The sequence below is a fragment of the Squalius cephalus genome (assembly GCF_949319135.1).
Source record: "Squalius cephalus genome assembly, chromosome: 5".
Taxonomy (NCBI): Eukaryota; Metazoa; Chordata; class Actinopteri; order Cypriniformes; family Leuciscidae; genus Squalius; species Squalius cephalus.
This window is the reverse complement of record NC_137126.1, coordinates 7280420-7298107: the sequence shown is the minus strand read 5'-3', so window position 1 is coordinate 7298107 and position 17688 is coordinate 7280420. Positions and strand designations below refer to the sequence as shown.

The window sequence follows — 17688 nt, the reverse complement described above, 5'->3', positions numbered from 1 at the left end:
ATTTTTATATAGCATGTTAAAGTTGTCACTTTTTGAGGGTGAGCAAAAACGTTCCGTATTTGTGTCTGTCCCTTTAAATGCAAATGAGCTGCTGCTCCCGGCACAGAGGGCGGAGCTTCAAGAGCTTGTGTCCTTTTACCTCACACAGACATGCACTGAAAATGTCGAAAACTTGTATCCTTTTATGTTCAAACCGGAGTCAGACATAGATGGAGAGACTCAAGAAGAAGTGACAACATGTAAACAACATTTCTAAATGTTTAACTTTAGTTGATGAATTTATGTATCTTATGTGTCATTATCTGCTAGTCATTGATTAGCATATTCTGTCTATAAATCTTGTTCCGGGGGTGGGGTTTATGTAAATGTTAAGGTTTTTAATCCGGGAGGAATGTCATGTAGTCCCTACCAGCTGTTTGGTGTAGTCCTTAAAATGCAATTTCTTTAAAGTGCCCCTATTATGGATTTTTGAAAATGACCTTTCATGTGTGTGTAAAATAGCTCTAAGTGAATGAAAACATCCTGCAAAGTTTTAAATCTGGAAGTGCACCTTATATAAAGTTACCCAGCAAACACAGAACGTTGGCACAACGTACCCAACCTTCTAACAACGTTTTAACAACATGGCCAAAAGGTTTCTATTCTACGTTGTGTGGTGAAGGTTGTTGCAGCGTTGTCACAATGTTGACATTGAACCACCGTTCAGGGCCATTGTTTAAGGTTGTGCCGAGGGTGTCTGGGCAACCACTGGACAACTGCCCCGAAGCGCGAAAATCAGCCTTTTAAATTTCAGTCGACCGTTGGGCTCAGTGTGTTGTCTCATTCTTCATCGAGAAAGGATACAAATTGCATTTTATATATCTCAGCTAAATAAGATACGTAATTATTCAAACACAACCTACAACTTACTTATCTAATGTGACATTTATTTGTTCATTCTAACTGAAGGGACAGAATAACGTTAGCTGATAATTCATGGAGTTTGCGATCCGTTAGGAAAAGAGTTGAACATCTTCTGGTCAGGTATGACAAATATTTTAACTTTATGCCAAAAGTTGTAAGCCACAATGAAACCAAAATGACTTAAATGATGAGTAATTGACATTTCAGCACTCATTGAACAGACAGCGACTCGTGCTTGTTGCACGTTAATGTTTTTTTTTTTCTTTTTTGAAAACGCACAGAGAGAGAAAAAAAATAGTTTGTAACCGCTCGCACACCTGTTTATTTTTTCCTTTGATTTGTCTACTATTTATGCTAGCCTATGTCTGCTCAGTTTTAATAAAGTTGAATTAGCTAACCTTATGGCATTTTTACTTTTCAAAGTGTACACTTGCAGGTGGTGATTATAATTAATTTACTGTTAGGCCCATAAATAAAAATAAGGATAAACAATATTTAAAATGTATATAATTATCTATTATCTGACTAATTAAAAACTGCAAAACATAACATGCTAAGTGGGGGATATCTACATCTAGCATAAAAAATTTCATTGTTACAATGTTGCGAGCATGTAGACAGCGACGTTGCCATAGCAGAAATGCAACGTGCCATTGCCACAAAATGTGTTTGCTGGGTAGTGTCTTTCAAAAGTAAGAGTCGACTCTGAGTCAATGAAATTAATCGTTTTTCAAACGAGTCCTAAGCCATTTCATTGTGATGTCAAAACGAAACATTAGCATATTGCCCGCCCACTTATTGCGCAAACAGACACCAGGGAAAACTTGAACCTCAAACACTGCCTCTGATCCCTGTGGATACTTGATAGCATCATGTCCAGGAGACGCTGTGCTCTACAATGTGAAGGTAAAGCCTCTTTTTTTTCACTGCCCAAGGACAAGCGTGTGAAGAATCAGTGGTTAAAATTCATCTTTACCATGATACCACAGCAGTATAATCCTAAACTTTTGCTGAGTTCAATGCAGGATTCGCAAACCGCTTGCTCTTGAAAGATGCAGTTCAAAATACTTAGTTTTGATTTTTATATTGTGTAGGTCTCTGCTAACTGGTTAACTCACATTATTACTGTCTTACTGAAATACTTCTGCTAATCAGTTGTGGGCTATTACCTATAACTGTGTCTATTAATGCAGATTGTCTGTCGTTCTCACTACTTTGAGGAAAAATTAAGCATGGAGCAAGATTTGTTTTACAGACATTTATGCTACATCAGCCATTCACGCTAGAGCTAATGCATGCACTTTTATTGATACACTTTACACATGTTCACCGCAATAAATTAGAAAAATTATCGGTTTGTTGATGGACATGCACTTTTGTTAATGCTGATGGTGAGGAATTACAGTTGCAACATCTCATAATGTACCTCAAACTGAGTAACTGAGAAACGTCCTGCTCGAGTCGTCCTTGTGATGGAGGTTCGGGTTGAATAACTAGTTCTTCCAGTGTTTCATCATCAGACTCGCATTGATATGGTAAAATCGACGTAATTTTTTGTGTTTGGTTTACGGTGTAGGAAGCCTCAGGACAAGCAGAGCTTACGTTGTTATGGCAATGGACGTTTTTTGTTTTCGCGCTGTACACAGTAGACCAATCACAACAGACTGAGTTGTCTTGCCAATCAGAGCAGAGTAGCTCGCGGAAAGCAGGGATTTAGAGAGATTGATTCATCTGACGAGTCGTTTGAGAATCACTGAAAATGTGGTGATGTATGTATATTATGAGAAAATGAAACAGTTTTTTGACCTTTGATGCTTGTGAACCTGTTGTAGAAGACTCCAAAACAACATTAGGAAACTTTAAAATAGTATAATACACATCATAACCGTACGATTCATTTATTTGCATTTGTGATTTTCACGAACCATTTGCGTTTGTGATTTTCACCACTAATCCAATTAAATAAATAGCATTAATAGTGTAGGTCAATCACAATCCCTCTCGGAAAGTCCCCACCTCAGTGGTGACACGCAGCGATCTGATATCTCATTGTTTGGGGTTACCATGGCTTCTCAGAACGTTGGAGTATTCTTCAGAACGGCGAGCCAATCAGGGATGAGTTCTCTAATGAATATTCATGAGTCTTCCCCTACCACCCTGCTAAAAGAAAATTCGCTACCCGTCGGGGCAACTTTTCTCTATTTACGGATATGACGTTACGAAGAGTGACGTATGTACGCAATTTCCTGTGAAAACAATAGGCTTGTTTGAGATGAGCAAAATCTGCGCAGAACCGATCACCGGTGATCAGCGCGAGATGCATGCCGGTTAGAAATATGTCCGAGTGCGGTCCGCCTTGCTCTGATGTCATGCTGACGTATGTCAAAAAATCTCTTTTTGCGCAAGGCAGACGTGTCGGATTCTGCTGTCGGGCACAGTTGCTCTCCACTGATTGCGCTGATCAAAAGCATGATGGGAACGACTTGCTTGCCGACACAGCTTAATGCTCATTGGTTTAAACAACCGTGATGTATTGTTCTCTTTTAAAAATGTTTGATTTTAAAACTCTGATATCATGTTTTATGTATGTACGTTATGTGTGAATATTCCCAAACTGTCTGACAGTGCGATCTCTATGGGTTATGCAATGTAATTTTTATTTTTTAAAAAGCAACAACAAAAAACACATATGTCTGTATTAAAGAAAAAATTATTGATAAACATGGATTTGGAATGGAATTGGTATATGGCGGCGCGCACGGTCACAGCGGCCTCTACAGCTCCGATAGAGGGTGTTAATGTTTGTGTTAATGTATGTTGTAGTGACCGTTTTAAGTATAGCCGTAAAGCCCTTATGATTTTGAGCTCAAATAGCAACTCAAATAGCAACTACGGAACACCAATTTCGAAACTGTTAACAGTGAAGCTACAGGAGCTAGGACTACTACGCAGTCAAAGGCCCACCACGGCGTTGCCTGACTCAGCTGTCCGGGAGGTGAGGCACCGGAAGCGGTGCGAGAGGACCCGGAAGCGAGGCAAGCGGTCAGGTGTTCGCTGGAGGCTAAAAGCTAACCCTAGCCGTCCAGTAATCAGTCGCAGTCTGGATTACCTCAGACTGCGACTGATTACTCAGTCTGAAACAAGGAACTGCAGTGTGTTTATCTTCACAGAAACGTGGCTGCATAACAACGTTTCCGACACAGCTATCCAGCTACAGGGGCGAACATCGTTCCGTGCAGACAGGAACACTGGGACCTCCGGTAAGACCCGCGGTGGTGGGCTCTGTGTTTATATTAATAATGACTGGTGTGTATGCCTCTGTAGTCGCTACCCACTGCTCACCACAGCTAGAGTTTTTAGTGGTGAAATGCCGGCCGTTTTATTTACCCAGGGAATTCACTGCTATTATGGTAGTGGCGGTGTATATCCCTCCCAGTGCGAATGTTAACGAGGCGCTGCGTGAGCTATATGACACCATCAGTGGGCAACAAATGGCCCACCCCGACGTTTTTTTTTAGTCAAGTCAAGTCATCTTCATTTATATAGCGCTTTTAAAGGAGAACTCGGCAACTCTAGCGAACTCTAGTCACTTCTTCGCTGATTTTCCCTTTTGTTGTCGCATGTTTTCCCCACGAGCTCCCCCTACAGATGTGGGGGGGCGTATATGTCACAACACGGTCGTAAAAAACTCACTTGCGGCGACCTCCTCCCCCTCTCTACCGCTGCTCATGTGCGTTTGTTTTGATCGGAGCAAGCCAACTGTATCGTGTGGAGCTATGTCTACCGAGGTGGGTAATCTGGTAATACATCATACATGCGTGTGTGTTTATGTCGAATTGCCGTAAAGCGATTCGTGTTTCGCGCTCGTTCTCGTTCTCGTTCTCGTTCTCGCTTCTCACGAGACTTCCAATTTCTATTTTGCCGGGACGGTAGTCCCCAAGTTGCAAGGTTGGTTTTCCGCCTGGGAACGCTGGGGGGAGCGGGGAAAGTCACCAATATCACCAGAACAGGTTGTTTAACCATCCAAATGATTTCTAGACAGTTTTATTAAGTTAAAAAAGTTACCAAGTTCTCCTTTAACAATGTAGATTGCTTCAAAGCAGCTTTACAGAGATACGCGTATAATTTAAGGTAACAGAGATTGTTTTGGCTTTATAGCAGAGTTAAGTTATTTCCATCTAAAGTTAGTTTTGATTGATTTGCTTCCGTCGCAACGATCATTTGTTATTAAATTAGGGGCCGCTAAGACGACACCATTCTCTCTACACAGACTTTAAACGCTAACCTGTGAGAAACGCTGATGGCGCTCACATGCGCATTTAGAATGGGTTCTATAGTTATGTGCGTTTGAATATACGCAGGTTTGGAATTCCCTACAAGCCAAGCCTAAACAAAGTACTTGTCTTTCCTTTTATTGTTGCTGGGGATTTAAATCATGCCAACCTGAAAACTGTAGCCCCAAAGTTTTATCAACATGTGAACTTTGCCACAAGAGGTAAAAACATGCTGGACTTATGTTACACCAACATCCGAGACTCATACAAAGCCAGCCCTCGCCCCCATCTAGGATACTCAGACCATCTCTGTGTACTGCTCGTTCCAGCGTACAGGCCAGTGCTGAAACGCTCCAGGCCAGAACAAAAGACCATCAGAGTCGGGCCGGAAGGAGCCGTTGCAGCCCTGCAGGACTGCTTCGAGTGCACAGATTGGGACGTGTTTAAGGAAGCAGCCACCTACGATCAGCAAACATGCTTGGACGAATACACAGACTCTGTGACTGGGTACATTGAGAAGTGTATCGAGGATGTCACTGTTGAAAAGACTGTAACTACACGCGCCAATCAGAAGCCGTGGCTGACAGCAGAGACCCGTGCCCTACTTAGGGCAAGAGATCCTGCCTTCAGGTCAGGAGATGGAAGGCTCCTCTGATCAGCAAGGGCTCAGCTCTCCAAGGCCATCAGGAAAGCGAAACGTATGTATGCGCAGAAGATACACAACCACTTCTGTGACGCTAAGGACTCCAGATGTATGTGGCAGGGTATCCAGGCCCTAACAGACTACAAAGTCACAACACAGGTCAACAACAACGACGCCCACCTTCCAGATAAGTTAAACAACTTCTATGCACGGTTTGAAGCCATGAACAGCATGCAGGCATACAAGTCCATACCCACCCCTGAAGAGCAGGCGCTGCATCTGGACCCAGCTGACGTGAGGAGGACACTATCCAGAGTCGACCCACGCAAAGCCGCAGGTCCGGATAACATACCAGGGAGAGTGCTCAGGGACTGTGCTGACCAGCTAACAGGGGTTCTTACAGACATCTATAACATCTCCCTGAGCCAGGCTGTGGTCCCTGCAAGCTTCAAAAAGACCATCATCATTCCGGTGCTGAAGAAGTCAGCAACGACATGTCTCAATGACTACCGCCCTGTAGCGCTGACTCCCATCACGATGAAGTGCTTCGAGCATCTGGTCAAGAGACATATTCAATCTTTACTCCCCACCTCACTGGACCCCCTGCAGTTCGCATACTGTCCCAACCGCACTACTGACGATGCCATCTCCTACACACTGCACTCAGCTTTATCACATCTGGACACTAAGGACGCATATATCAGAATGCTGTTCATCGATTTCAGCTCCGCATTTAATACCATCATCCCCCAGCAGCTAGTAAGGAAACTCTCACTACTGGGCCTCAGCACCCCCACCTGCAACTGGATTCTGGACTTCCTGACAGAGAGAGCACAGTCCGTGCGCATCGGCATCAGGTCCCATCACGCTGAGCACAGGTGCCCCTCAAGGTTGCGTACTCAGCCCACTGCTGTTCACGCTACTCACCCATGACTGCACCACCAAGTTTGAATCCAACCTTATTATTAAGTTTGCCGATGACACAACGGTAGTTGGCCTCATCAGCGGCGACAACGAGGCACGATACAGAGAGGAGGTGGAATTACTGTTAGGTTGGTGCCACAACAACAACTTATCTCTTAATGTGGATAAAACACAGGAGATGGTTGTTGACTTCCGCAGAAGGCAAGCTGACCATCTTCCCCTGTTCATTAGTGGCTCAGAGGTGGAGAGAGTTAGAAGCACCAAATTTCTTGGTCTGCACATTTCTGACAACCTCACCTGGTCTATCAACACCAGCACTGTAATGAAGAAGGCACAACAACGCCTGCACTTTCTGCGGAGACTGAAGAGAGCCAGGCTCCCGCCATCCATCCTCACCATCTTTTACAGAGGAACTGTGGAGAACATCCTGACCTACTGTATCACTGTGTGGTTTGGAAACTGTAAAGCACACGAACGAAAGTCCCTGCAGCACATAGTGAGGACAGCTGAAAAGATCATAGGGGTCTCCCTACCACCCATCCAAGACATCTTTCAGTCACGCTGTGTGCGCAGAGCTTCTGCCATTATAAAGGACCCCTCCCATCCCTCACACAGTGTGTTTGTCCCTTTACCATCTGGTAGGAGGTTATGCAGCATCAGGACTCGCACTGCAAGATTCTGTAATAGTTTTTTCCCTCAAGCTGTCAGAGCCCTGAATACCAGGGTGCCATTCATCATCTCATTGCCATAAATTTAAATTACATCCAGTTTATTAGCAACACTGTGCACGAGCGTGAATCCCGCAATATTTGATCTCGCAGGTGTCAGATCCACTACGAGAAGAGAGAACTGTCCGGCTTGCCTGCACTTTTTTCACTCCTCCTCTCACTGCAGCCGCCTACTCTCGACTACATTTCAGGCGAGGCAAGGCGCATCTCAAACAAGCCTAATCCCACTAGGTCTAAACACTTATGATAGGCTTGCCATAGTGGATCAGGGTAAAACAAAAACTAATTTTGGATGACATTTGGATGATGTATTGACTCATTGTAACAAAGTTATATTGTAGGCTAAGTCAACAAAAAAGGCAGTGTTGTGCGCCTCGCGTTTTCAAACCTGAAAAACGCACTCTGTGATCGGGAGGTTAAGTGTACCTTTAAGGTTGCTAAGCCCTGTTCTTAACTCCTCCCTACCGGTGGAGACAAAGTCTTACATCTGTATGTGTACAGGTTTAACCACACTAAGCGGAACAAGCTTCAAACTTATTTGATAACACTCCACCAGAACGTCCTGCTCCATTTGTATTTTCATGATTTGATACTTAATGAAGATGGGCACAAAATGAGGTGGGTTTGTTTGTTTTATTAATGTTGAAATAAATGTTTTAGGAATGGTATGCATCATGGAAACAAGCCCAGACACAAAGCTGCATCTTTGAAAAATAATTGTTAAACCTATGTTTTTTTAGACGAGCTCATGGTGTAATTATGAACGCTTTTAGATTTTTTTATATCCTGTAAGTGGTTACACGAGCTGTTGTCTGCTACATGTCTATATTTCGTCACAGGCTTTTTTCTTTCGAATTTGAATCTGAATGTGGGTTTATTTAAGAAATTGAATGGCAACATTATGTCAGTAAAATATATTTGTTTCACACACACACACACACACACATACACATACACACATATAAACAATATTATTTCAACCATGCTCTATTAGTGTGTGTGTGTGTGTGTGTGTGTGTGTGTGTGTGTGTGTGTGTGTGTGTGTGTGTGTGTGTTTAAATGTGGTGTCTTTCTGTTTGCATTCATGCAAATGTATCTGAAAATAACTCCTCCCAGAAACTGGAAAAACAGCTCTTCATGTTTACAGCAGTGGAAGGTTAGGTTCAGGGTTAGTACCTAGTTATTACACAGTTATTGTAATCACTATAATAAGTATAGGCCCTATACATGTGTAACATGACTATAAAATAAAGTGCTACTGAAATGTCGGTAACACTCTATATTACAGTGTCGTTGTTACAATTGTTTCATGTGGTTACTATAGTAATTACTATACATTGTGCATAATTACATGCAACCAACCTTAACCAAACCCTCTATGCAGTACATAGTTAACTATTATTATTACACTGTAACACGGACACCTTAAAATAAAGTAACCAAAATTTATTTAGTTGCTTTAGTGGTTCACTCCGTGTGCACACTGTGACATACTGCTACAAAGCTACAGTACATGACTCGTATAAACAGAATGTGTTTAAGTCATTCGTCTCAGCTTTTCTTCTTTTTTCAGTGTTGAAGGTGTTTTAAAAACCAAACTGCTTCAGCAGGAGTGCCATTTTACTTGGTCTCTAAGAGAAGAAGACTTTGTTCTCTGTGATTTACTGATTCGTCTGGAGGAACAGATTCGGTTGGAGTTGGAATCTGACGAGGCGAGAGTAACACGATCTTACAGCAGCTTTGGATTTGTCCAGTATCTTTATGGCAACCATCAGGAAGCACTCGCAAATCTGCAGAAATCTGTGCAGCTCGCAAAGGAATACTACAAAGACAGTGATGAAGTTCTTATTGTTACCTATGGAGACCTTGCCTGGTTGCATTATCATATGAATGATTTTTCTACATGTCAAGAGTGCTTGAGAGAGTTACAGTGGATCCATAGAAAATTTTCTGAAGGGTTCACTCATACTGTTGAGGTACTCAGAGAAAAGGGTTGGGCTTTTCTTAAATTCTCTCACAAATACTGCAATGCTGCAAAGGAATGCTTTAGACAAGCCCTTGAAATGAACCCTGATGACAGTGATTTAAATACAGGCTATGCGATTGCCCTGTACCGCACGACTAATGAGACCTCTGACCCTTCAGACTCGCCAACAATAAAACAGCTCGAAAGAGCTATAGAAGTCAATCCAGATGATGGTGTACTATTAGTGTTGCTAGCACTGAGAATGCTGCATTACAGAGATGATAGGAAGACGCTCGAAACTGCTTTGAAGAAGGTGATTATGGCGCTGGTGATGTCTCCTGAAAACCCACATGTCACGAGATATGCAGCAAAATTTTGCCGCCAATTAGGAAACTTGGAAACTGCCATTTCTCTACTGAAAGAAGCCCTGCAGGCTACCCCAAACTCAGCCTTTATACACCATCAGTTAGCTATGTGTTTCAAATACAAAAAAAATGTCCTGGAAAAGAATAGGGCACCTGGTAAAACAGAGTTTGATGTTAAAGAGTCAAATGAAATACAGCAATACCTGAAACTGTGCATCTATCATCTGGAGAGGGCGATTTCCCTAAAGCCCACTTTTGTTATTGCCATGGCAGATTTAGCACTGCATTACGGACAACTGCATTACGGACAACTTGGCAGCTTAAAAGCTGAGAGTTTTTTCGAAGAAGCATTTAAAATGGCTAATAGTGAAAAGCAACACCTACAGGCAGTTCATTGTATTTATGGCCAATACCAGCTCTACACCAAAAGATCTGAACAACTGGCCATCTATCATTTCATGCAAGGTCTGAGGCTGCAGCCGAGTTCAGAGCAAGGCAAGTCGTGTGAGGAGAAGCTGAAGAAGGTGATTGAACGTCGTATTAAAAGGGTGAAAAACCCGAATGACAGCGAGGTGTGTGCTATACAAGGATTCATTCATGAAGTGAAGAATGAAAAACTCAAGGCTGAAGAGTTTTATGAGAGAGTCCTAACAAGTGGGCTTGATTTCGGTAAATATTTTATACGTTTGTATGCTGTTTTATTTATTAAGAGGTTGGATTATTTGAAATACAGTGGTCTTCACGTAAAACGTAGCTTTGGGAGGAGCCTAAACATTCAGTCCTCTCAATCATCATTACGAGCGTATTATATAAGCAGCAGACACCACGTCACCTCATTGACAGATTCTTCTCTATATATATCTTTACACAAAAGTAAGTCATAGGCTATGACTTTAAATATTTAGTTGTCAATATTTCAGATAATCTTGGAGTTCAACTATTTAATAATGAATTAATGGATTTAGTAAAAATTATATTAGACATCTTGAACATTTATGTTAAAATTCTTATGATCCATTAACTATTGATTAAGAATGTTGCCATGTGCCAATGTTGCCAAGAACATTTTTACATTTCTTAAAGAAATGTGTAGGAGTTTTCCAAATTTTCGCTACCATGATCACATTTTTCCTGCTGTAAAGTGTTTGATTAGTTGATGGCTTTCTGAATGAATGGCTTCTAAACTGAGATCATCTGATAATAAGCTCAAAGTGTGTAGTGTTATATATATTGAACAAAAAAAACGGTTTAAATAAATATTCTTGAATGTCCTGGAGCATCACAACATTTTACTATTTATGACAGGACAGGACAACAATATTCAACAATATTGCAATTCAACAATATAGAAACTCTTCTGTTACATCCATTTTTGACCAAAGATTATTTCATAGACTACACCGTCTTTTGTGGAATTTACAATGCGGAATTTATTGGTTCCTTGATTAATAAAGTTTAGTTGTTGTAATTTCTTCAGACAAAAAACAGCATATATTTACAAAATAATTCAACTGTTTTCTCATTCCTCCATTACATTTTGTCCAGGTCAAACCTAAAAAATTACTCTCTTTTAAAGAAGTCATTGTCCTGAATCATTTTTTCAGTAGGCCTATTTATTATTGCTAAATTTATTTTTTATTTTTTATTTTTTAAGATCTTTAAACATGATGGGACTGTAAAATATAATATATTGTTTAATAAGACTGACCTAAGACTGAAGATTACATATTAGGAGTCATTAAAGCAAAAAATCAAGTGTTTTCAAAGTAATAAAACATTATCACTGATTTAGGAAAGCATACAGTGTATGCAAATTTAATGTAATTTAGGCATTTACATTAACATTGTCATGTTTTATGATGCCATCTGTAGTTATTTGTCACTGGTCATATTTCCTATGTGGAATTAAGAGATTCATTTTCCTATAAAAAAAAGCATTTTAAATAAGCCTCAGTCATGTGTCATTTTTACAAATGTTGTTTTTCTTAGGTGACAGCTGTCTTTTTACAGAGATGAGGATTTGGCTCATGAGTTTCAGTGAAACAGAAAAATCTGTTCTAAACCAGATTTTTGATGGAGGAAGTTATGAAGTTGGCAGTGGTAGGCTTAAGAGTTTCAAAGGTTCAATGAACAGGAAGACTGTGCACTTGGTTGATATTGATATTTGCAATGCCAAGAGGATTCTCAGAAGGGAAAATCTGACTCCTGGACCTCATGCCATTCTGCTTACATTTGTTCTGCATGCTGGCCAATTCACAGACCAGACCAAAGAGATTCTTGAAAATTTAGAGTTTCTTGGAGAGAAACTTTGGAATCACGTTGTTGTAGTATTTATAGAGGGAGACTGTAGTATAGACGAATATACTGGATCTCAAAGAAGCGTATTGGAGTGGCTTCGTGAAAAATGTGGACACAGAACCTACATCTGTGGCTCTGAACCAGAATTTACAGAAAGGAGAAAGCTTTCATGGAGGATACAGAGGATGATCAGGAGAAATAAATCAATGCATCTGGTATTACCAGAAATTTCAGATGGAGATTCTCAGCCCCCTTCAGACAGTTTGAGGGTCAGTCACTGATTAATTTCTTTTAAGATGATATCTTTGCAGATGGAAATGTGGTTTTATAATTACTTATTTCTAATTTACAATATAATTACAATGTTCTTAAGCACGTTTTATTTTTCACAGAAGCTAGATGTAAAAGATGATGTTATGTTCACTCCCGAGGTCATCTGTCAGGAGGGGCAAAGTAAATACAGGTAGGCTATCTGTACTATATCTGCAAACAGGTGAAGTAAGCTCATTTAGTGTGTCCGTTTGCATTCATATTTGATATGTCTTTGAAATAGGTTACAGAGCAGCCATGCAGGCTGGTTCCATTGTGAGATTACAAAGCTTGGTTTTAACATGAAGGGGGAAGGGGAGGTGCTGTACAACACTGTTCTTCAGGACAGCGACTGTCCAGTCCCTGCCAACCATTACCAAGCAGGACCCCTGTATGATATCAAATGTGTTCATGGTGAGCTGTCTCAACTCAGTCTACCTCACTGTGAGCCCTCCATTGGTGAGTTGGCAATCTTATGAACATTATGAGAGATACTGAATGTAATCTGTGAATAATGCAAAGTCCAAAAAAATAAACAAAATATAGAAATATAACACTTACTAAATTTACACAGCAAAAAATGTGAAATGCTTTCTTTAATTATTTCAGAGGATGCCTACCACTTCATGTCCGCTGTACATTACTCTAATCAGATTATTGACATTCTGAAACCTCAGAATATCACAAGCACACATGTTACAGTGAGCATCCCAGGAACATCAAAGTTTTTACTTTTGAAAACGCAAAACTGGTTTACGTCTAAGATATGTGGCCAAGTGATGCTGTTCTACATAAAGAAAGTACATAGGCTGCACGTGTTTCTACAACCACGCAATGTGGACCCCAGAGAAGTATGTTTTTGTGTTTTTGTGTTCATTTTTCATTTTGGCTGACTTTATAAACAAATGACATTTTCTCTGTTTTTTTCAGGTGAGAAAATGTAATGAAGATTATACACCGATCCAGTCAGCTTGTGAATGCATGCTCACATATAACTGTGAATACAGCATGTCCTGTGATCCTGTTGAGGAACATGAACTTTCAGAGAGACCAGTATCAACGATACAACCGTCGGTCAGTATGATTTAGAATAAGAATAAGGCATGGTGAACATGACAATGGTTTCATTAACTGGTGTGAGACTTCACAAAGCTTTTTTTTTTCTCTTTTACATTTCTAATGAATCATGGGGGAATCATGTATCAAATAGTTTATATACAAGTTACAAACCCATTTCCAGAAAATTTGGGAGATTTTATAAAATGCAGTAAAATCAAGAATCTTGAACCTTGTTCAAAGAAAATATTTCCAACGTTTTCACTGACCAACTTTATTGTATTTTGTAAATATAATTTTTTTTTGCCTATAACACATTCCAAAAAAATATGTCAGAAGCAAAATAAAAGTGAAGAGATTAGAATATCCAAGTTAAACTGTTTTAAAACAGTCCAGTGTAGGTATAATGATTGGGTATAAAAGGAGCAGCTCAGTCTTTGCAAGCAAAGATGGGTTATGACTCTCACCACTTTGTGCCTAATTTCATGAGAGAATTGTCCAACAATTCGAAAATCACATTTCTAAATGCAAGTTAACAAAGTATTTAGGTCTTTCACATTGTCAAAAGTTTCAGGGAATCCAGAGAAATCTCAGTACATGTAGGGCAAGGCGGGAAACCTCTGTTGAATGTGTGTGACCTTTGAGCCCTCAGATGGCATTACATGAGAAACCGCCATGCTACTGTGTTAAATAGAGCCACATGTGCTTGGGAATACTTAGGAAAACCATTGTCACTTAAAGGGATATTTCACCCAAAAATGAAAATTCTGTCATTAATTACTTACCCTTATGTCGTTCCAAACCCGGCTGTAAGACTTTCGTTCATCTTCGGATCTGAGAGCTTTCTGTCCCTCCATTGACCGCTACGCAACTACCACTGTGATGCTTTAAAAAGTTCATATAAAGAGATCGTAAAACTAATTCATATGAATTGAGTGGTTTAGTCAGAAATTTTCTGAAGAGACTTGATCACTTTATATGATGAACAGATTGAATTTAGGCTTTTATTCACATATTCACATAGGCTTTTATAAACATTCATCAACTTTGCGAGAACCAATGAGGTTCACTCTCGTGTTACGCAGCACGTTTGAGCTTCGGTTCGGTTGAGCTTCTGTTTATTTTTGCTGATCAATGTTTATATGTGAATAAAAACCTAAATTCAATCTGTATATGTGGCTGGCTTTATGTTTATTATTACAACTACAACAGACCCTCAATATCCCAAACCCTTGATCATTTCAGCAGCAATATTATGGACCTGTTAAATATCACTATATTAGTAATGTCTGTATTATGTAACATACAGTACATTGCCTTAATTAAAAATGTTCATTAACTGGAACATTGAGTGATAATATTTCATAAATAAATACAATAAATATTGTAGTACTTATTGTATTTATTGTATACCTACTTTAGAAACATTCCAGTTATCCCAGTCAATAGGTATTAGAAGTGTAAAGGGGAGACAATTACATTTTAAAGCATCCGTGTGAAAACAAACCTGGAAAGAGACGTGAAGATTTGGGGAGAAAAACAAGAGATTCTTAGTGCATTTCAGTGAATTATTTATGGTATATATCGGAAATTAAATTGGGACATCAGACCACAAATGTTTTATTTTTTAATACTGTTACAGTTAAGACTGTCTATGTATTGTATTTCATTTTAAATCAAATGATACAATTAGCAGTAACAAACAGTTTTTGAGTCTTGTTATAGTGCCTTTTAATATTTAAACTCATTTGACCTCTTTCTTTTATAAGTGCACGAAGCTTCGTTGCACTAAGCAGTGGAAACCTTTCTATCCAACATTCGATATAAAGTTACCAACTGGCGTGATGAATGTGGGATTATGCCTGAAAAAGAAAAAGCACAAGAACGGAGAGGTTAAAGTTGAATGGAGTCTTGACATACCACTGGCAGGTAAATAACATTGGATACTCTTTATATGTTTAATATACATGCTAGACTGCAACTATATGAGCACTGCACAGTGTAAAATATGCATGAATGATTTTATTCATCGTTTAAATCAAGGGATTTATATTTACAGTTAATCTCTAAAATGAGTTGAAATGAAGACATTACCAACTTTTTATCTTACAGACTATACAGCAGAAAACAGCGGACTGACATCAACCGATGAGCGTAAGAACATACATTTAACACAAATGTTTCATTTACATTTGCTATTTTTTTACTAGTCCCACTTGTAAGAGCGAGTCATTCATACGAAACCTAATATTGTTTTCACTCGGTTTTTGAACATGTTTCATTTTCACACAAGCGCAAGTTTCAAAACAAAAGCCCACTGTGACATGTTATGACAAAATATGGATTTACTTTTAATTTAGACATTTTAACCAGCAAGTTATGCAATAGTAACATCTCTTGTCTTTAGAGCTGAATAAAGTATTGTAAGTGTACTGTCTAATGTAATGTTATTACCTCATTAAAATGCTCTAATATTACTAAAGACATGGCATTGCTATTGGTTTCAGTCAATATGTAAAAAGAGTGCTAATACTGAAGTCAATGATACTTCAAGAATTGTGTAAAACTATTGTATAATCCCAGTTGCTGACTGTATACTTCTGTACTGTAAAAGTAGAGGGAATTTTGCATAATTTCTAGTATTCTTGCCTAAATAATCTTATGTCTTAATTGACCTTTGTGGATTAGGGTACATTTATTTGGCAATCTTTGCATGATAAATTGTAGAAATGTTTAGGAAGTAAATAACTGACAGTAATTTCCATCAAAGTCATTGGAGACTCTTTATACAGTATGTTTAATATACATGCTAGACTGCAACAAATGATCACTGGTCACTGCACAATGTAAAATCTGTATGAATTGTTTAACAATTTTACTGATCATTTAAATCAAGGGTTTTATATTTGCAGTTAATCTCTAAAGACTTGAAAATTAAGACATTACCAACTTTTTATCTTACAGCAGAAAACAGCGGACTGAACCAGTCACCTGATGAGCGTAAGCACATAAATTTAACACAATATTATAGCCATTTAATTTACATTTGCATCAGCTGTTTTTGAATCACAGCAAACAAAATATTAACTTTTTTCTATCTCACAATAATTTTAATATACTACATTGTAATGATTAATGATAACTATTTTACAGGTATTTCCTTTCTGAACAGCAACAGAAGTGCCCTCGTCCAAAGGGTGAAAAATGTTGATGTTATTTTAGATGGCCTTGTTGGCATCATTGGAAGCGAACTGTTAAGTGGAATCAGGGCAATGCCAACATCTCAAAGTAAAATGAGGAGCATCTTTGAGATCATAGAAAAACAAGGTGTTTCGTCACAACTGAAATTTTTCAAATTGCTTTACAAATACGAAAAGGATCTTATAGAAGACATAAAAGAGAGACCAGAAAACAACTAAGGCAACAAATGCATGTGAGATGAACAACAGACTGTAAATGTAGTAATTTATGTTCAAACTCCTGCTGTAACATTTGTCAAAGAATTGTTATATTGTCATTGATCAGTGAAACTGACAGTCTTCTAATATTTTGGGGTGTAATGCTACAGCTTTAAAGGATTAGTTCACCCAAAAATGAAAATTCTGTCATCATGTACTCACCCCCATGTTGTTCTAAACCTGAAAATGTCTGTAACCAAACAGTTGTGGGGCACCATTGACTTCCATAGTATGGAGAAAAAAAAAGGAAGTCAATGGTGCCCTACAACTATTTGGTTACCAATATTCTTCAAAATATCTTTCTTTGTGTTCAGCAGAAAAAAATAAATTTTTACAGGTTTGGAACAAATAAATGATGATAATTTTTGGGTGAACTATCCCTTTAATGTGTAATGTAGATTGTGATGATGGGTTTGTCCAGTACAATCACCTATTACCTGTCCTGTACATAATTGTAAGTAATGAGTGATTAATTCAGAAGTATAAGTGAATTTAGAAATCTTATTTTGCTTTAATATAAAGAGATTCTGGTGTTTTTTTCAAATTATAAATGTTGATAATTCATATGTATATCAAGTTCGAAGTAACAATTGTGTAAACTGCTGAGAATGTGTTTTTATTAGCAATTTGGTTAAGATATTTTGCATTAATATTTGTAATGGAAACAAACACAACTGATACCTGTTATTTTGTGGGACATTGTGAAATGTGGTTTATTCATTAAATCATTTCTAATAAATATAAAAAAATGTTCTTCAATGTTT

At 38.8% G+C, this 17688-nt stretch overlaps 1 protein-coding gene across 1 annotated transcript; it reads left to right on the top strand.

Annotated features, from left to right (window-relative positions):
• The first annotated feature begins 7940 nt into the window (after positions 1 to 7940).
• On the top strand, positions 7941 to 17657 carry LOC307159716 (uncharacterized protein). Its single transcript, XM_079873262.1, has 11 exons — positions 7941 to 8090; positions 9046 to 10472; positions 11793 to 12370; positions 12494 to 12564; positions 12655 to 12869; positions 13020 to 13261; positions 13341 to 13484; positions 15236 to 15395; positions 15579 to 15620; positions 16431 to 16466; positions 16620 to 17657. The coding sequence occupies exons 1-11, from the start codon at positions 8086 to 8088 to the stop codon at positions 16883 to 16885; spliced, it is 3186 nt and encodes a 1061-aa protein (XP_079729388.1). The 5' UTR covers positions 7941 to 8085; the 3' UTR covers positions 16886 to 17657.
• The last annotated feature ends 31 nt before the right edge of the window (positions 17658 to 17688 follow it).